General features: G+C 47.3%; 1 protein-coding gene across 3 annotated transcripts in view; it reads left to right on the forward strand.

The window, feature by feature from the left end:
* Positions 1 to 20,752, forward strand: part of AHCYL1 (adenosylhomocysteinase like 1) — a 43,361-nt gene that overhangs the window by 15,539 nt on the left and 7,070 nt on the right. For all 3 annotated transcript variants that reach the window (XM_030561201.1, XM_030561202.1, XM_030561203.1), the window contains exons 2-14: positions 11,241 to 11,352; positions 12,121 to 12,264; positions 12,958 to 13,058; positions 13,462 to 13,564; positions 14,239 to 14,333; positions 15,309 to 15,415; positions 15,947 to 16,063; positions 16,300 to 16,363; positions 17,796 to 17,884; positions 18,438 to 18,508; positions 19,410 to 19,504; positions 19,708 to 19,806; positions 20,660 to 20,728. In XM_030561201.1, the coding sequence (XP_030417061.1) occupies positions 11,241 to 11,352; positions 12,121 to 12,264; positions 12,958 to 13,058; positions 13,462 to 13,564; positions 14,239 to 14,333; positions 15,309 to 15,415; positions 15,947 to 16,063; positions 16,300 to 16,363; positions 17,796 to 17,884; positions 18,438 to 18,508; positions 19,410 to 19,504; positions 19,708 to 19,806; positions 20,660 to 20,728 (1,266 nt within the window). The remainder of the gene's footprint in view (positions 1 to 11,240; positions 11,353 to 12,120; positions 12,265 to 12,957; positions 13,059 to 13,461; positions 13,565 to 14,238; positions 14,334 to 15,308; positions 15,416 to 15,946; positions 16,064 to 16,299; positions 16,364 to 17,795; positions 17,885 to 18,437; positions 18,509 to 19,409; positions 19,505 to 19,707; positions 19,807 to 20,659; positions 20,729 to 20,752) is intronic.

Below are 20,752 nucleotides of genomic sequence, written 5' to 3' on the forward strand. Positions count from 1 at the left end.
TATTTAACGTTGTGTTCCATTTATTATTCCCTTAACCACCTCTTCACATGTATCATTATATGACGATTAAAAACCAGAAGCTGTTTTTCACCCCATTAACCTTTGTAACTTGCCTGCTTCGTTCAAGAGCATCTTAATCTCTGTTGGGCTTCAGATTCTTGTGAAAGTCTTCAGAAATTCTCTGAGCAGCTTTTAGCTGCAGTGGCACAAAATCAGAGCAAGGAAGCCTTCATGTTAAACACCTAGACCTACCAGTGTCTGAAATGGCAAGTGTGCCTTAGAATTAGCACTATTAGGAGTGGAGCAGTAGAAGGCCCAAGATTGCAAAATTGCTAGGCAGTCATCCTAGCTTTGGCTGTGATTTGTCTGAGCAGGGCATTCTTAGATACTTGTAAGAACTATCCAGATGATTCCTTCAGGAGGTTGTCGGAAAACAGAATTGTGTAACCCCGGCTCCACAATTAGGGCAGAGTGGGCCTAAGGACATTGGCGAGCAGCTCAGTCTTTTCCGGGGGAGAGAGGGTATGGCTAAGTGCTAATGGTCAGGAATGCTGCCCTGGCACAGCACAAGCAATATTTCATGTACTTGTCCCTTAACTAAACAAGCTTTGTGGTAGTTGGATGGAAGTGTCATCCATTCAGGGCTCCCACTGACCCTGACAAAGGAGGATCAACTGCAGTTCTTGTTCCCAATGCCAGCAGTTAGCCTGGAAGAGTCTGGAGTAGGAAACTTAGGCCATGTCTACATCTAAAATTTTGCAGCGCTGGTTGTTACAGCTGTATTAGTACAGCTGTATAGGGCCAGCGCTGCAGAGTGGCCACACTTACAGCAACCAGCGCTGCAAGTGGTGTTAGATGTGGCCACACTGCAGCGCTGTTGGGCGGCTTCAAGGGGGGTTCCGGGAACGCGAGAGCAAACCGGGAAAGGAGACCAGCTTCGCCGCGGTTTGCTCTCGCGTTCCCGGAGCCACCCAGCAAACCGCAGGGAAGGAGACCTGCTTGCTCGGGGTTCCGGGAACGAGAGAGCAAACCGGGAAAGGAGACCAGCTTCGCCGCGGTTTGCTCTCGCGTTCCCCGAACCACCCTGCAAACCGCAGGGAAGGAGACCTGCTTGCTCGGGGTTCCGGGAACGAGAGAGCAAACCGGGAAAGGAGACCAGCTTCGCCGCGGTTTGCTCTCGCGTTCCCCGAACCACCCTGCAAACCGCAGGGAAGGAGACCTGCTTGCTCGGGGTTCCGGGAACGAGAGAGCAAACCGGGAAAGGAGACCAGCTTCGCCGCGGTTTGCTCTCGCGTTCCCGGAGCCACCCAGCAAACCGCAGGGAAGGAGACCTGCTTGCTCGGGGTTCCGGGAACGAGAGAGCAAACCGGGAAAGGAGACCAGCTTCGCCGCGGTTTGCTCTCGCGTTCCCGGAACCACCCTGCAAACTGCAGGGAAGGAGACCTGCTTGCTCGGGGTTCCGGGAACGAGAGAGCAAACCGGGAAAGGAGACCAGCTTCGCCGCGGTTTGCTCTCGCGTTCCCGGAGCCACCCAGCAAACCGCAGGGAAGGAGACCTGCTTGCTCGGGGTTCTGGGAATGAGAGAGCAAACCGGGAAAGGAGACCAGCTTCGCCGCGGTTTGCTCTCGCGTTCCCCGAACCACCCTGCAAACCGCAGGGAAGGAGACCTGCTTGCTCGGGGTTCCGGGAACGAGAGAGCAAACCGGGAAAGGAGACCAGCTTGATTACCAGAGGCTTCCTCCTTCCACGGAGGTCAAGAAAAGCGCTGGTAAGTGTCTACATTGGATTACCAGCGCTGGATCACCAGCGCTGGATCCTCTACACCCGAGACAAAACGGGAGTACGGCCAGCGCTGCAAACAGGGAGTTGCAGCGCTGGTGATGCCCTGCAGATGTGTACACCTTCAAAGTTGCAGCGCTGTAACTCCCTCACCAGCGCTGCAACTTTCTGATGTAGACAAGCCCTTACTAAAGATCTGTGTCATAACGGGTTGCTATTGAGGCTTCTCAGCGTGCTCTGTCTGCGTGAAGCTACCAGCCCTCTCCATTCAGAGAACAGCAACTCCGAGGACTCTGTGACAAGTTATAGTTCCCTGTTTTCAGGACTGGGGAAGAAAGCAGCTGATAAATTTTTATTGGTTTAACCTAGCAATAGATACTTCACGTCTGAGCCTACTTGGATAGTATTTAATGAACTGCTTTCTGGAGAGAGAGACAGTCTCTGTTAGGGCATGTAAGTGGTATTGGGACATGCCATGGGCAGGAATTACCTGGAGGATTAGACTCACCTGGGCAAGATGGATCAGTGGTAGGTGTGGGTCGTGAACATTATATCAGTAGAAAAGTACAGTAGGTGACTATGCACAGGGTGCCTGACACATAGTATTTTAACTGGACTCTCATTCAAAGTGGAGTTAGGATGATCTCAGATCTACATCCTGGGAATTGGTTACTCTGGTATGCGTAACGGTGTCGTTGGAGGATGGGAGAGGGCCACGAATTAACCTGCTAGTCTGCTCCTGTTCTTGACCTAGAAAAAGAAGTTGCATAGCAGCCAAATTTCTGCCTGTCTGAGGATTCACCAGGCACTTGTATGCCTGAAATGCATAGTAACGTTCCTCCTTCCCTTCCTCCTTGTGGCTAGAGTTAATAAACATGATGATTTTCTTCCGAAAATACATGAATTCAAACCATCACCATTTAAAAGCTTCTGAACTCACAAGCACAGCGAGAGCCTGCTGCTTACGAGAAAACAATTCCAACCTCCCAGGAGGAAATCAGGCCATGGAAATAATCTTTCTGTAGAATAATTAATCACTGACGGGAGCAGTAGCATTTCAAGACAGTTTTCCAGGCCTGTTAAAATCAGTAACTGTAAATACGAATTACAGAATCAAATCTGCAGTTTTCTAAGCTTGCTGCTGGGCTTTGTGTCATAAAGAGGATGGATATAGGTTGATACTGAACTTTTTATTCTTATAAAGTTTACAATCCTAGTTTTGGAATGAAAAAATAACACGTAAAAGAACAGGTAGTCTCCAGGCATCATGGATGTGACCTCCAGAGCAAAATGTGTAGCCAACAGTTTCCAGATCCACCGAGCTATTGTTAGGGCCAGCAGATTAAGTCAAGGAACACAGTGCTCACAACTGTGTCCTGATCTCTCTGTTGCTGGGTTCATGCAGCCTCCAGAGAAAAGGTCCCAGGATCTCTGATCTTGAGGCAGCAGTTGCATTGTTCTCTCAAGCAAGGGAGAAAGTGCCTAATTCACTGACAATGCCAGAATCCTGGAAGGACATGCAGACCCATTTTCTCCTGGGTGGCGATGTCAATCTGGTGCTGTATGTTGTGAGTCTTTGTGTGTACTCTTGGTGTGATTAACCTGACAAGCGATTATAGAGGAAGTTTTTGAGATTTCACGTTCGTGTCTTGATGGCATTTTCTTGATGAATATTAAAAAACACTTTTTTATTTTGTCTCCCAGCCACACTAAAGCAGCCTGGGATATGACAGACTAGCAGAGTTCTTTCTGGTTAGCATGTTATCATCAGTAATAAACCTATTGACAGCCAAATTTATCCCGTAGGTGTTGGCTTTACCAGGAAAATATGCTTTTTATCACATGGTACCATCCTAATGTAGCCAAAGCAGTATTTAGTTTTCCTGTGTTAGCAGATTGAGGTTTGCCCTGGGGCATCTGTAGAGTTTACCTCAGCCAGCCAACAGATGTGAAAACTAAAAACCCTTGTCCAAACACTGAATTCCCCTCTTGCTAAATTGTCATTGGACACTTGCCGGATATGTTCCCCCATTCCAGTCACTGAAATTGGTGTAGACGCACTTTTTCTGCAGTTTGGAACTGACTCAGACCTTGCTAGATACTGGTAATTGAGAGTAATCCTGCTCCCCCCCCCTTTGCAATTGGTGGTTTGGGATTGGTTTGTATTTTCCCTTAAACGCCAGTTTATTCTGGGAGAACGGGCACTGGGGCTGGTATCTGGGTGCATTTATAAGAACCATGTGTATAAAATTAGATCTGTACATTGTAGGACCCCTAGTATGTATCAGGGACAAAATCCAGATGGCTTTTAATCCCTTGAAGGGTGACTAGGTTGCTGGAAGAATTGAGGGTGTCAGTCTGATGAGTTGCTGGTTGATTTGAGCAGCTAGGTAAAACTGCCAAAGAAACTTCCCAGCCCAGGTACAGAACCTACTTGCTTGCCTTTTGCCATGCTCATGAAAAACTAAGGACATTTTACTCATCTGTCTGTTCAAGATTTGCCATGAATGACTACAGCACTGGATTAGGCTGTGGCCTACCTGTGAAGACTGTGGGCTGTTCATCAGTGCAGAAGCAGTTAACATTGTAGTAAGACTGTAGTGTGCCACTGAAATTGGTCGGTAACACAGCTGCACAATGACCAAGAATGAAAGTATCTAATAGCATAGCTGACCTGTGTTTCCAGCATTAGTTTCAAATGGCTAGGGGAGAACGGGGGTCATTTTGACCTTTCAGTCTTAAGACACAGCACTATAATTGGAGAGGTGAGAATGTCTTTGTCTTCTGTCCTTCTGCCATAGACGGAGCAAAATTAAATACCGTTTGCACTGTTGCACTTAGAAATACCTGGAAAGCATTGGAACTGCTTGAAATACAGTGGACCTGCACTACGTCTCATTAATTGCAAGGAATTGTACCTTTCAGTTATTGACACGTGTAATTAAAACTCAGGCCCCAGTGCTGCACTTGAGCTGTGCCTATGCTCGTCGGGGCCTATAAACATTGCTCAATGCTTCATACTAGACTTCTAAATATACTGTGGCAGATTTAGACGTTGACAGATGAGAATCTTTCTTTTTAGCAGAACAACCCTGCCCCCTTCCCCCAAAAGAACAGAGCTTGGTGTGGTCCAGTGGATCGATCACTGGACTGGACCTGGGTTCTGATCCTGACTCTGCCACTGTCTTTCTGGGTGGCCTTGGGCAAGTTGCTTCCCCTCTCTGTGCCTCAGTTTCTCCATTTGTAAAAAGAAGGCCATGCTGATCCTCCTCTGTAAAGTGCTTTGAGCTGTATTCATAGAAAGCTCTGTGTAAGAGCTAAGTATTGCGTTGTTCTGCCTTTAGCACTGACATGCTGGGATTAAAAATATTTTCCTTGCTATTAAATGCTGTGCTCCACCCAGTCGGAAAAGCCACTTCCAGCAGAGTGAGAAGTTTGGGTTCCAATAAAAGACATTTTAAAGATTGCTTTTGGCCTTGGAAGCTCGAAATTGCCTGTATCCACAATGAAAAGGTGGATAGCCGTGCTTTCCAGCCCTCTCTGGGAAGAACCAGACTAGCTGGCTTGTGAGCCTTACTAGCAAACCTAGCCCATCCGAAGGAGATGGCCTGGGTGGCTGCATTCCACAGCAGTGCAGTGCAGTGCAGTGCAGTGCAGGAGAGTCTCTGTATAGTCAGTATGTAACTGGAGTTTGAGAGATTATGAAGAGGATTTTCCCCTTAATGCCAGCTAGAGAGCCCGGCACATGAACAAGTAAGATGGCTGGAATTAACTGGAGGACATCACTGAGTGTGCAGTCAGACCTGGCTCTTACCCTTGCTTGGGTAAACTCGCCTCCCCAGCCCCCTTCTCAGCCAGTCAGGAAACACCCTGTTAGTTTGTTGCAGACAGGGTTTGAAGAGGGTTTAATGCTGGAATAATTCATTTGATTAGTAAGCTGCTTGCAATGTTTGATAATATTTTTAGACGGGGCAGATTTTGCTAAGCTGCAGAGTTCAGATGAGCTCCGTTAAAGCCGGCCCAGGGATTACTGTGGTTAATTCAGCTCTTGGTTTCTTTAGCAACCAATTTCCCTGGATCCAAACTCACCTTTTTAGAACTGAAAAATCTTGGTGCAAATGCCAAGATAGGAACTCTTTTGCGAATGAAGATGGCATTTGCCTACAACACGATGCAAAGGCACTGCCAGTGGGGGCAGCATTAGGAATGGGAAAAAGGGATTGGGTGCACTAGTGGAGATTAGCCATGCAGCATTGTTGACTGCAAAGGGGCTGTGTGGGTTAGTGATAGACCATCATGTAACCTCTCCTGCTTCTGGTCAAATCCTGAAAAAGCTGAAGAGAATATTCATGCAGAGGAGGGTTGAGTTTGAAATCACTTTTGGACTAGAAAGAGGCTTTTCCCATGACTCTGTTGATGACCATGCCATAGTTACAGTGAACTTGGATGATTTTGGGGATGAGAGCTTCAGAAGCAATGGTTCAAGCATATGCCAGGCACTGACTGACAAAATGAAGCAGTTACCTGCTCTTTTCACAAAGTACATATATATGCTTTTCCCCAGCCCTGAAAGCCTCTCCTGCCTTTAACTCAGTCTAAGAAAATTCTCAAACTAGCATTTTAAGCTTTTTTTAATGTCTGCAGCTGCTTTGGGGGGCACTCCCCTCCCATCTTGGTTTTAAATTCTTGTAGGAAGTGGGAGCTTGCATTTTTAAAGCTGCTAATCTTTCTCCCTAAAGATATGTCAGTAATGTTGTGTATAAGTTCCCCCTCCAATCAGCTTGGAAAAACCCCACACCTTCTTTGAGGAAGATTGTTGCAGGCAACAGGCCATGAACAGAATCCAACAAACTGTTCCTGGATTGAAAATTTAGTGCATTCTTAAACATCTGATTGTCAGCCTGCCAGCTCCTGATCTGCGCAGAGAGTATACTAATTCTACCTGTTTGTTCTTTATCTGTCAGTAACCAAATATTCAAGGACATTGCTGTTGTGATGGCCTCTTTATCATTTTCCACCTAAAATAAATCAGTGTAAAATAACTGCAAAAGCAAACTGTGTAAACTATATTTAACTACTCCAGTAAACCAAATTCATCCTACTGCACGCACGTCACATGATGTCTGCTGGTAAATCCAGACTCGAGGACATACCAAACTGCAACAATCCTGATAAGGAAGAGCAAGCTGAAAAAAGTTACTTTCTGCAATCACAGCTTTAAAACATACAGCCGCCTTGGTTGGGTCTAAGATTGTCTTAATCTGCTTCTAGTGCAAGTGGGTTGTGTTCTGGTTTCTGGATGCCAGTACTACTGTTTCACTAGCCTGATGGTTCCTTTTTAAAAGTTAGCACTCATTATTAAGAGCACTGTCAAGATAACTTACAAGAACATAGCACGGAAGTTGGAAATGGCTATTACTGGAGCCCTGTGAGGATACCAAATTTGTTTCTGTGTCCGATCCACAGATATCAGCATCCGCAGATTTGCAGGGCTTTAGATATAAAATTTAGTTCCTCACCCATCTGCGATCTGCAAAAATGGTCCATGGATTTGCAGGGCTCTATCTATTACTTTGCCTTGGGCCCTTGTCTATTATGGACAAACAGAGGTGGCACGCACTTCATGTGATAAGTGTAAGCCCTGTCTACTAGCCTGAAAGCCCTGGCTGTTAAAAACCACCATGCCGAATATGTTCGTATAACTTAATGGTGGCCAAATTGTTTTCCCTGCTTGTGTGGAGAAAACCGCCATGGATCAACCCTGGTAAGGAGTGAGCTTTTGTTGTCCAATTCCCACCATTGCTAGCACAGGTTCAACTCTATTCGGATAGTAGCAGTGGGAGCCAGACTGTAGATGACATGCTGGTGTCCACTAACATTTCAAATAGTCACTTAGATGTTGGGCTGAGTGGCTCTGGACAGTGTGGTGATTAAAACTTCAGTGGCCAAAGGAGCCCTCTCTTCACGAATGCTCCTGCTCTTGCTACCACAATACAGTCAACAGTGGTAGGGACAGAAAACTATTGGTGAAAATCCCTAATGTAAACACACTGTAGGGCCTAATTCATAGAATATTAGGGTTGGAAGGGACCTCAGGAGGTCATCTAGTCCAACCCCCTGCTCAAAACAGGGCCAATCCCCAGATAGTTTTTTACCCCAGTTCCCTAAATGGCCCCCTCAAGGATTGAACTCACAACTTGGGTTTAGCAGGCCAATGCTCAAACCACTGAGCTATTCCCCCCCGATTCAATGACCTTCCTCCAGTCACTTCACAAGAATCTGCATCCTCTTAGAAGGAACTAAGTTTTAGCCTTAAATTTGATCATGATGTCTGTCCATACTGACAAGAATAAACTGGTATGACATGGTTTAGCCACAGCCATGTTTAACCATTACTGTTCTTGTGCAGTCATTTAGAACTTAGACTTTAAGGTCAGAAGGGACCATTATGATCATCTAGTCTGACCTCCTGCACAATGCAGGCTACACAATCTCACCCAACCACTTCTATAACAAACCCCTAACCTATGTCTGAGTTATTGAAGTCCTCAAATTGTGGTTTGAAGACCTCAAGCTGCAGAGAATCCTCCAGCAAGTGACCCATGCTGCAGAGGAAGGCAAAAAACCTCCCGGGCCTCTGCCAATCTTCCCTGGAGGAAAAATTCCTTCTCAACCCCAAACTTGTTCCCAAGAAGGCATCCTAAAGTAACTGTACATACTCGAGGGTCGATTTCAGTTTCAGGAATCTTATCACAAGGTTCTCTCACTGCTTCAAATCCTATTCATTGTAAGTTATAGTCCTGGACAGAGCAATAAGCCTGGCAGTTGAGTAATGGTGGCAAATAAATTGCTCAAGTGTCTCCTGTATGACAGTGACAGTGCACACTGATCAATCTGTCCCCTGTTACTGTAGCGCATCACAATATTTTATTTCTTTCATATCACTTAACCTCTCTGCCTCAGTTCCCTATCTGTAAAGTAGGGATAGTAGCAGTGCCCTGCTGCACAGAGGGTTGTGAAGGTAAATACGTTAATGGTTGAGAGGCATTTAGGTACATGCATCTGACGAAGTGGGTATTCACCCACGAAAGCTCATGCTCCAAAACATCTGTTAGTCTCTAAGGTGCCACAGGACTCTTTGCCGCTTTTACAGATCCAGACTAACATGGCTGCCCCTCTGATATTAGGTACTACTGTGATGGGGGCAGATAAGTACATATTAGATATTTTATCCTTACAACCCCCCTCTGAGGTATGGCCGTGCGGTTATCCCATTTTGTGCAGATGGGGGATCTGAGGCAGATGGAGACTGTGACTTGCCCAAGCGCACCCAGGACATATGTGGCAGAGCAGGGAATTGAACCCACATCTCCCAAGTTCCAAGGTAGGATCTTTCCCACTGGACCATCCTCCCTCTCTTGGCTGATGGGTTTCAGTCTTCGTTCTAGCTGCTATTAGGGGATTGAGACAGTGTTAGTTACAAAGGATCTATAAGGTCATTTGATCATTTTGATCACATCTCTTAAGCCGGGAAAACAAGCCTTGAAGGTGTTTGTCCTTGTTATGCTCATCCTGTATTCCCACTTACTGAGAGTGGGATGTTCAGATATACTGAGTCAGATTAAAACCGTTTTCAACCAGAGCATCCCCGGGGAAGGTCCTTTCATGTTGGCCCTGGTACGAACACTTCAGCTGCAACTCTTATCCATGCAACCTGCAACAACAACATGTACCCTTGCTACTGTTTATCTTCGCTATTTCTGTTCTGTTCATATTCTTATATCATGCCCATCCCCATGGTATCTGAGCACCTAAGATGCCTGTCCCCTTGGAATCTGGCTGTGAACAGACCAAGATTGTTGTACACTTGGTTTTTAGCAGTGCTTCCTGCAGGATTTCTCTGGTTAGAGCAGCACAGCTGCTCACTGGCCTGAAGGGCTGTGATAGTGTTACTCTCATTGTGTATTTGGGCTCAGTGGGTGGACTCTCCTTGGGGTGGGTCACCTTGGATTAAACATTTGTTCCTCCCCATGCCTGAGGTCCGGCTCAGTTTGTACCTCCCTGCTTCTGAAAGCATCCAAGGAAGCTTTTGGTTTTAAGGGTTTTTCAGGTCTAGTTTGCTGTGTAGAACCCCCCCTAATATCACTTGTCTCAACTTTTTAATATTCTCTTCAGGACTCTCTTCTAACTGAGCTGCGCCCTGGCTCAGTGGGGGGCTTTGTTAATCTACACTCAGGATGATATTTCATCCCTGCTAAAAGGTACAGTTAAATCACATGCCTCACAATCAGTGTAGGGGTTAAACAGGGCCAGGGAACGCTTTGTGGGGTTTATCATCATATATGGGACTCTATGCTCTACTTCTATAGGTTTCAAAAGCAAACCAGTATTGACTGGCTTTTCAAAGCCAGTTTTGTTTCCCATTTAAAAAGGTTCTGGGGAAGAGATTTTCAAATACTGTGCCCAAAACTTACACTTATTTCCATTTCACGTCTTCCTTATCACCTCAAGATAGAGAGCAAGAATGTTCTCACTCTGATCATACAGTATGTTCCAAAAGCTGAATTCTGGAGCAGTTTGGGACTAACCCTGGCACTTTCTTTCTCCTCTCATACTAGGATTTTATGAGATAGCGGGCAATAGAGTCCTGAACTGAGTCTCGCTGCTGGATGAAGTGGAAGGAGAGGCCAGCTAAGAGCTCTGATTACCATTGAAACATCTGTAATAATAGCAGAGGAAACTGAAGACTAATACGTCAACTGCTTTTTGTTGAAATGTTCTTACTTTTCAGCTTTTACCCTAGTGTGCCAGGTCCTCCTTTAATGTAATTTTTGGGATTGCGGTGTTTTTAGTCCACGGGATGCTTCTTCCCTCCTGGGGTAAATGTCTTTTGAGGCCCTGTTCACACTGCTACAGCTAGTATCTCCCTTCTACCCTGATTCTTGCCATTGCATCTTCACTTGCTACCCAGTCTAACCAAATCAGTGCACAGTGTGAAGCTTTAGTTTCAATGCGTAATCTGCTGTACGAGTGACACCTGTACTTTTGTCACCAGCAGGGTTGCCTATAAGGGATGATCACCCTGTGTTCTATGTTTGAAGGATTACTCTAGCCATTCTCGGCTTGGGTTTCAGGGAGCCTGGGAAGGGTTCGAAGAGATTTCAAAGTTTGCAGGGAAGTATGCTGGATCCTTGCTTAACCTGGGGTGTCGGGTGACTAAGCTGCATTAATCTGCTGCTGCCAGAGATGACTGAAGAGAGAATAGCCATTATTGGGCAAAGTGTGACTTTGGTTCCTTCGAAGGCAGAGCTGTTAGCTCTGGTAAGGGAACATTGTGTAATGCTCCTTTGTTACTGCAGCAGTGGGGACAGAGAAAGGAGCCCATGGGCAGAGCAGAATGAGTCACTAAAGCGTTTCCTGCAAATTTCTGCTGTTAGCTCTTACTCCTTTGCACTTCTCAGCAAATCCAGTTTGCGGATGATATGCAGGAGTTCAGCAAGTTCCCAACCAAGACTGGCCGCAGGTCCTTGTCTCGCTCCATCTCGCAATCTTCCACTGACAGCTACAGCTCTGGTAAGTGTGGGCCTAGCCCCGCTCTGGTTTCCCTGCTACAGTCCCTCCCATCTGGGATTGGAAGTACTCAGCGGGGCTGGGGGTGGGGTGCAGTATGCAAATAATTTTGGGAATTGCCTCCAGCTTGGATACTGGTCACATTTCTTCACTAAGCCCAAGAGGCTTTTGTCTTGCCAAGGCTCTCCTTCCCCAGGTGCTGACTCAAAAGCCCATTCGAACACCTGAAACTGACAGGTCTGTCCGCATCCTGAATGCTTTGAGTGGCCCTTACCTTTGCTGTTGGAGTGGACTTTGCAATGAAACCAGACATCCTGAAAACAAGAACATTTTTCTTGTCTAACATGCAATTAAAGCTAATCTATTGCTGAGTTAGAGACTTTCTGGGCTTCCTTCTTCTCACAACTCAAAACAACCCCTTTAACATTGTTTTGACCATTTTCAAGGTGTTCTGAAAATCTTAACAAAGCAGCTCCACTTATAGAACGTTTCATTTTCTCCTAAACCGTAAAACCACTTTGTCCATGTTGGCATTTACACTCATGAATGATTAACTTGTTAACAGAGCTGCCTTTAAGAAATTAGAGAATTTAAATGCAAAGTTCTTGTTAGACATTTGTTTTCCCTTACAGTGTTGGCAACGTAGACATTGCAGCCTTGTGCTAGCTCATGACAGACAGGAAGTGAAACTGACTAAAAATGCAGCTGGTAGAAGGTAATTGGCCTGTTGAGCCTCTGAGATTCTCATGTTGTATTTCTTTCCTGGTTTAGCTGCATCCTACACAGACAGTTCTGATGATGAGGTCTCCCCACGAGAGAAACAGCAAACCAACTCCAAGGGAAGCAGCAACTTCTGTGTGAAGAACATCAAGCAGGCAGAGTTCGGGCGCCGGGAGATTGAGATAGCTGAACAAGGTAACAGGATGTCTTCTGAGCCAACTGGGCTGTATTCCTGCTTGATACCATAAACCAAACCAGGGTATATCCGGAAACCTCCAGTTATGGTTAGAAATATCTTGATGTTCTCCCTGAGGCATCAGCAAGCCATGTAGGAAAGAACTGAACTCCTCTGACAGGAGATGTGTTAGTGACAAGCTAGGCAGGGTTTTAAGTACCCAGTTTTGTGAGCAGCAGGAATGTTCAGATGGATTTTGATGGGGAAATTCGACATGTGAAGCTCTCAAAGCACTTTCCAGAAAGAAAAACTGATGGCACCAGCAGGCCCATTTCTTTAGATCCCTTGAAAAGTGGTGACTTGTATTTTTAAGTGGGATTTGATGGCGCTTGGCTGGTTCAGGGAATGATGAAGGATGTGCCTTCAAACTCTACCCACCCACCCATTGTCCAAGCCACGGAAAATGGAAAAATTCCCATTGTAAAGGTACTTGCAGGGTGACCGTCTTGGAAGGAAGGACTACATTATAATATGCTCTTACCTTAAATACTTGTTTTAAAAATGCCCCACTCTGTTCCTGGGTGTGTACTAGTCTAACTAGATGGACAGGTAGGGGGACAGGAGCTGGCCTGGTGTCCTGGCAAAGAGGCCTGCGTGAGGAATAACCACTGGTGGACAGAGACCTCGTTAAAAACCCTCTGTTCCTTTCACAGACATGTCTGCTCTGATTTCACTCAGGAAACGGGCCCAGGGAGAGAAACCTTTGGCTGGAGCTAAAATAGTGGGCTGTACACACATTACAGCACAGACTGCGGTGAGTACTCCTTGGGCTCAGGGCTTCATGGGTGGAGGGAGGAGGAAGAACAGAGACTAGCTTTTCCTGTTCTCTGTTATATGTGCGGATAATCTTGGGAACTTTCTCAGCCCTGGGGGAATACGAAGAAGTGTTTCAATATTGCATAAACACACATGAGCAAGTTGTCCCCATTTTCACACTTCCTGGAGGGGTGTGTGTGGGTGTGTGTAACTGCTCTGCAGCTGCATTTTCCAATATGGCTGCTCCAGGATCCCAATCAGCAGATGTTTCCACTCTTCAGTGCAAATAGTCTATGGTTGAGTAATGCTGTCCCCTTCCTGCTCTGTGCGGGAGTTCGCTAAATCCAGACGGCCATTACAGCTTCCTCTTGGGCTGACTGTCGGTTTGCTTCTGTCTCCAGGTGTTAATTGAGACACTGTGTGCGCTGGGGGCTCAGTGCCGCTGGTCTGCTTGCAACATCTATTCCACTCAGAACGAGGTGGCTGCTGCCTTAGCTGAGGCTGGTGAGTACTGTGAGAGCAGCAGGAGGGGAGAGAGATAAATGCAACTTACGCCAGTTTCGCATTGCACTGCCAGTGTTTTTGTAAATACCGTGCTCACCCAGACTCCTTACTGCCACTTCACAGCCCCGTCTGGAGAAACATTCTAGGGAGTCCACAGAGCTCCAGGACTACTTAGGCATGACTAGATTACCCCTAAACAAAGGGCAAGTTTGGATACTCTGGACAGCTTAGCAGCTCCATCTCTGCTCCTGCCTATTCCAAATTAGTTGGCAAGCCAGAGGCGGTTGCTTTTACTTCATCATACATTTCTCTGGTGCCTTTCAAGGAATTCCAAACCACTTTACAGTCTGAATGTAGGACTCATGCTTCGTCCACCATGTCAGTGCAGTCATTTCTGGAGTGGGAGACAATGGTTATTCAGCAGTGCACTGGAACGTGGCCCAAGAGCTCAGAGCAAGTTTATACCACTGGCTTACCCTGGACTGAGCTTGCTGTTCACCTCTGTTCAGCTGTACCTTTCTCAGCAATGTTAGTGTAGACTTAGGGAGCCGGGGGAGTTCAGCAGCGCAGGAATCATCTTGCATGTGTTAGGGCCGGGCCGCAGTGTCTGCCGGCCTCGTTCAGCTCCCTCCCAACGGAGCAGCATCAAATGTCTTTATTTGTCTCCTCCCTAGGTGTTGCTGTGTTTGCTTGGAAGGGGGAGTCGGAGGATGATTTCTGGTGGTGTATTGACCGTTGTGTTAACATGGATGGTTGGCAGGCCAACATGGTAATGGGAGGATTTCCCAGCCTTTCCTCTGCTCCTCCCACACAGAGTATTCCACTGCCTGGCTTCCTCCCCCAGAGCACTACTTTGGTTTCCAAGAGCTGCTGTTAATGGAAAATATATTAGATTACCTTATGGTTTTCACTGACCAGTCGTCCTCTTGGATGACCAGTTCCTGGGTGTATCAGTGGAGCGTTTTTCTGCCTCTGCATTGAACAAGGCTGAATGCTGGTCAGGAGGGAGAGTTCCCAGAGATTGTGTGCTTCTCATGCTGTGTTTTAGAGCCTGTGGCTAGATCGCCGAGGTGAACTGGCTGTGGGAAGGAGAGGAGACTTGCAGGGTGTATGACTAGGCAGAAGTCTCAAGAGGCCTATACATATTATATGTATTGGGGCCTAAGCCATGCCCCAACTAGTCTGATTTAACTCAGTGACTGGAGTACAAACCAGTGCCTGTGGTCCGCAGCTCCACAGTACATCCTGGCAGAGTCATGCTTGGGGTCCTGTAAAACTCGCATGGAGTTCATAGGGGTGGCCTGTCCCCTCAAGTCCAGTTTCTTGGGACTGCTCCTTGACTGGGATCTGTCTTCCTCCCTCACCTAGGAAACAAGCCTGTTAGCAAAGCTATGTCTAAGCCTTTCCCCTGGGATGGTTACCTTTTGAGTTAGACATAGACTTCTCGGCTCCTGAGCATGTGCAATCAATGTTTAGATTCTATTAATGCCTCTCAGGCCAAAGATTGGAAGTGGTATACAAGCAACCCTTCCAGTCCCCCTATGAGTCAGTAGTTATCCTATTTTACAGAGGGGAAACTGAGTCAAGTTACATCCCCAGAACCACACAAGAAGTCTCACACTTGAGAATAGAATCCAGGAGCAGAAATCTTATTTTAATGGGGCTTTTCTGTAGCTGACAGTGACCTGGCTTGCTGGCAGTGGAAGGACTGAATGTTCTTTGCTTTTTTCTGCTTGTTCCCTAGATCCTGGATGATGGTGGAGATCTGACCCACTGGGTTTATAAGAAATATCCCAATGTTTTTAAGAAGATCCGTGGCATCGTAGAGGAGAGCGTGACTGGTGTGCACAGGTAATGGACCTGGGGCAGCCAGAATCTAGCCCTTTCACTGCTCTCTTGCTCATGGCAGGCAGCTGCTGCTGTTTTTATTCTCCATGGTACCTGCTCTTGCATGGTAGCTAGAAGAGACTAGCAGTCAATGTAATTTTTCTGGTTATGTGAGGTAAGGCCTTCAGGTTTCCCTGACCCTTAGTGTTCACACATGCACTATGATTGCCTCCAGGAAATGTCAGAAAATCATAAAGGACTTTAGGCTCTGATGTCAAGGTGCATGCTTTAGCTCAGCAGTCACTTCCTCTGCTGTACCTGTTTGGCCTTGGATTGCATCTGTCCTGAGAACCTGGGCAACTGTGGAGCTGTGTGTTCTGTGGCAGTTTACATCCCGGGTTTCCAGCTCCCCATCACTAGTGCTAGGCTAGAAGGTTACAGTGGTCCCATCTTTCTCGGGGGCATGGTGTTAATTTGGATCCCGCTTGCTTTGCTGTGTGCAGATCTATAGTTTGTCTAATGGAACGGTTTCTGAGGTGTCCTTTCTCCCTGCAGGCTGTACCAACTGTCCAAGGCTGGGAAACTGTGTGTCCCAGCCATGAATGTCAACGACTCTGTCACCAAACAGAAATTCGATAACCTGTACTGTTGCAGAGAGTCCATCTTGGACGGGTGAGTCTGATCCTTCAGGATACACAGCCATTCCCGTCCTTTAACTCGTGCCAATAGATTGGTCTTTCTCTGACTTCTGTGGCGTTTAAATCAGGCTCTGTCGTGTCCTAGTTGAGTGTTGCAGTGTCTGATCACATGGTGGGCTGTCGCTTTGGAGTATCACCCTATGCAGACTGGTCTGTCTGGAACACTCGGCGACTGACTAATCCCAACACAGATCTGTTTCTGTCTCATAGCCTAAAGAGGACCACAGATGTGATGTTCGGAGGGAAGCAAGTGGTGGTGTGTGGCTACGGTGAGGTGAGTTTCATGCATGAACATGAAGCAGCATCTTTCCCTGATGCATAGTCAAGACCCATCCTTTCCCCAGTGTTCATTATCTGTCTTTGACTAGCAATGACCTCTTACCCTTCCTAAGAGTAGGAGCATTAGGACGAGTTCATACATAATAGAAGGAAACAGTGTCTCTCTAGACAGTTTTCCCTATGTCAGTGCATGGCTAACTGCTGATCCTGGAGGGAATTGTTTTCAAATCATGAGAAGATGGATGCCCACTCTGTCATGCTTGTGCAGGAAAGCCTTGCTAGAAGCTGCTGAGACATTATATACAAAGTCTCTCTGTTTCCCAGCTTGCTTGGAGATTTGTCTGAATTGCTATTTCAACACAATCATTGCTTGTAATGCTCTTGCATGCCAGTGTCAGAGCCATAAGGGTAATGGTGATTGGACTGGTGTGGAATGGAGCTCTGGACTGTCTGCACCCCACACTGCTGTATCTTGGCTTTATAAAGCTGGCCTGTTATAATGAAATGATTCTCTTGTTGAGTGGTTTGAAACTCTCTGATGTCTACATAATTCCTGGATGTACGTTTATGGGGCGAAGGGTGGGGGGGTCGTGCATCTTGCTTGTAAATCCTTCTGGAAGAGCCGGCACAAAGCAGGGATCTGACACCTTGCCCTGTTCACATGCTGTGTGTATGTGTTTACCTTACAAGCTGTGTCCACTGCAGTGGAGGCCCTGGCAGTAGCAGTAAATGCTCTTCTCCCCAGTAATATGTGTACTAATTTGTTTATACACCAAAGGAGCCCAAACTTTGCCCAACCAAAAGGCTGTGTTGGCAATCTGCCAGGGTTTGAGGGTTGCATGTAATTTGCCTGTCTGCTCAGAGTGAGCTGCAGCATTGCATGCTGGGGGCTGTAGTCCCTCAGGGTGGCCTTGCCATGTTTAAATATGAGATGCCAGAAACTGAACTATGGGGCCATACTGACTATCCCATACATGTGCTAAATAAAATGGGGAGTCTGTTACAAAGCTACAAACGTACCCATGTTCTCCTTTTTAAAAAAGTGCAGTTGGAGGTTAATCCTGGCCCAGGTCTGCATTAATTTATTTTAAAAAGAAAAGTTAGCTGTGATCTCTCCTCTCTGAACCCTTGTACCTGCTGGATGTTATGCCCAGGCCATGAATGCCAAGCAAGTGATCTTGGAATGACACTTCTGGGAAGGGAAGACTGGGCTGTGAGGGGCCAAGTGCCTATTGCCATGCATACTGTAAAGCTAATGCAGCACATTTGTGCTCCTGAGCCAGGCTTTGAGCTGAACCTTGGCATTCGGCAAGTGTCTGCGATGAGACTCTTGCTCGCAGCGCTGCTATCTGTGTGAATAAACAGGTGCAGCTCGTCCATGGGGACCTACTGGGTCCTGTGTCTGGAGGCTCTTCATTGCATTTCAGGTTGGGAAGGGATGTTGCGCTGCTCTAAAAGCCCTCGGAGCCATAGTCAACATCACAGAGATTGACCCCATCTGTGCTCTCCAAGCCTGGTAAGAGATGAAGTGTTAAATGCTGCTGAGTGAGCACCTGTTCCTTTCACTGTCTGTCTGGTCTTTGAGCTTCATCGGAGGGCTGACTTGAAGTCAGGCTCCTCAGGAAAATCCTTCCTCCACCCGGAACCTCATAACCCAGGGCTAGTCTCATGAGAAAGTACACGTCTCTCGGAGACCTTCCATCATTTGTGTGTGTGTGTATCCTTGGCCCAGGACATCCAACTGGCCTTAGAGACCTAGGTGCCTTAATATTAGCTAAGATAGAAGAATGGCATGGGACTCCATAATGCTCTGTGCCATGTTGGGTGCCCACTCCCAGGTCTCTCACTAGCCATGGCATTCACAACCACCCCTTTGCACATTGTCCATCTTGCACTTACTGCACTCAGAGTGTGGGTGGGAAGCCTGCTATTCTGATGTTACCTGATCAGGGTTGATTTTTAGCTACTCCATTGCATTCCCTCCTGGCTTCACCTTTCCAGGCTGTGCTATGCAGGCAGGCGGGGGTGCTACGGTCCATCTTCTCACTCTGCCCTTTTCCTTTCACCAGCATGGATGGCTTCCGGGTGGTGAAACTCAATGAAGTGATTCGCCAGGTGGATGTGGTCATAACCTGCACAGGTATGGAGATTTGGGGGGAAAGGTGGAGGGTGATGCTTGCATCAAGCTCCATGGAACTGTTCCTGGGCCTGTGTACTCAGAACAGGAATCTCTATAGGACTTCCCTGCTCCACGCACATCAAAAAGTAGGTGATGGGCTCCAGTGACTGTGTGTGGAAGATGTACTGATTCCTGTGCTTAGACACCTCAGTCAACATATTGCACATGCAACGTGGGGGGTAGAACTTGTGACCTTGGGCTCCTAAAACTCCCTGCCCTCTATGTGGGGAGCTAGAGCAGCTCCTCTGCTAGTTTAGCTTGTGGAAGGAGCCGATCATGCCTGAGCAGGTCTCCTCAGGCACTTAACGTAGCTAGGGCAGTCATGAGCATACAAGGAAGAAAACTGGAGTGGAGGGTGAGGGAAAAATCCAATCTACTGCTGTGTTGGTGTCAAAATGTGAGCTCCACCTGCTGTCCTCAGTGCATCCAGGTGAGTCAAAGGGACTCCCCCTTACCTTGGGAAGGGTGACATTGTAGTGTAGGGGGTGCACTTTTTTCTTGTCATTTTGTGTTCTCATTGCTGCCTGGGTGACCTCATCCTCCACAGCCACCAATGGGAGCTCATCCTGGGAAGAGGCACTAGGAACTGATCTCCCCAATACCACAGCCAGCTCATGTGCAGAGACCACACCCATGGCCCTCTGATCAACAGAAAGCATAACCCCTCTGCTGCCAAGCATCCAGCCAGCCTTGCCCTAGTGCATATGGGCCCAGTGCACCAGCCAGTTGTGTTGTGGCAGAGCCTGTGAACCTTGCGCCTGGCTTTGGGGCAGAAATCTTCAGCACCAGCCATAGAGAGGGATCAGGAGGCATAAGTTACAGCTGTTTGGGCTCATCTTAGCTTCCCCCTCTTTCTCTATAGGAAATAAGAATGTGGTGACCAGGGAACACTTGGACCGAATGAAGAATAGCTGCATTGTGTGTAACATGGGCCATTCCAACACTGAAATTGATGTGGTGAGTCTCTGCTACTTACCTGCCCCATCACCCTTTCCAGCAGCGAGCCCCTGGCTCACTGTTAACCTCAGACTAGCCCCAGGTTGCTTACCAACCTACTCCTGACAGTCCTATCCTCCATGCTCCTGAGTTACCTTCTTCCCACTGGGACCCACTTGCCTTGGATCACAGGTAATGACTCCTGCTTGTTTCTCTCCTCATAGACCAGTCTTCGTACCCCGGAGCTGACCTGGGAGCGCGTCCGCTCACAGGTGGACCACGTCATCTGGCCGGATGGCAAGCGGGTGGTCCTGCTGGCTGAGGTATGTCCTGGAAGTCAGGCCAGAGAGGCTGCAGCCAAGCATCTGGGCTAAAGCATCACATTGTAGGTGGTCCTATGTCTGTTTGTAGAGTGTCTACAGCCCAGGAGATAACATTGTGGGCACTGGTTTGAGATTGGGATGTAGCTCAATACAAAGACTATAGAGTAACTACAGAGCAACCTGTGTGGCTGGGAAGATCTTTGAGCCTGGGGGGACCCTGTAACCACGGACTACTGCAGTCACAGAGCTTTCTTGGTTTGATTTTTTTCAAAGGGTTGCAGGGTTACCTATCATATATACTGGTCTCTCAGCAACACGGTTACTAGCTGGCTTGCTCTTGCCCATCCATGCAAGCCAGACCCAATATCTGTCTTGATTTGGGAAGGACCCAATGGCTACAAAACACTGCATTTCTCTTCCCTTTCCAGCTGGTCACTCCCACCTTCCTGGGCACAGCACAGGCCTTACAGTTGGTGTGACTCTGTGTCTCCCTTTGTCAGGACCACACCGATTCTCTGACTTTTAGCTAAGGACAGGAACTGCTCTCCCCCATTTGAGTGGGAAGTTAAGGCCTCTGGGGTAGCAGGATACTTCACCTTCTCAAATAGCTGAGCTGAGAGCATGACCTGCCCCTGCCCCAGGGAGTGAGACTAAATATGGAGCGTGGACCTCTGGGAGGGATCAGTGACAAGGTTGGGCTTTTTGGCTTCTTCAACTAGTAACCCGACTAAATGGGGGAATCTGAATGAAGCATTGGAGGTAAAAAAAAAATTCCCCCCATTTTCATAACTCTAAGCTGCCCCAGTGTAATGAGTTCATTGTTCTCAGCGTCTTCATCCTGTTGTCATTTTAGGGTCGTCTTCTCAATCTGAGCTGTTCAACAGTTCCCACCTTTGTTCTGTCTATCACAGCCACCACTCAGGTATGTAACTGGAACCATCAACAC

Source organism: Gopherus evgoodei, chromosome 4, assembly GCF_007399415.2.
Source record: "Gopherus evgoodei ecotype Sinaloan lineage chromosome 4, rGopEvg1_v1.p, whole genome shotgun sequence".
Lineage (NCBI taxonomy): Eukaryota > Metazoa > Chordata > Testudines > Testudinidae > Gopherus > Gopherus evgoodei.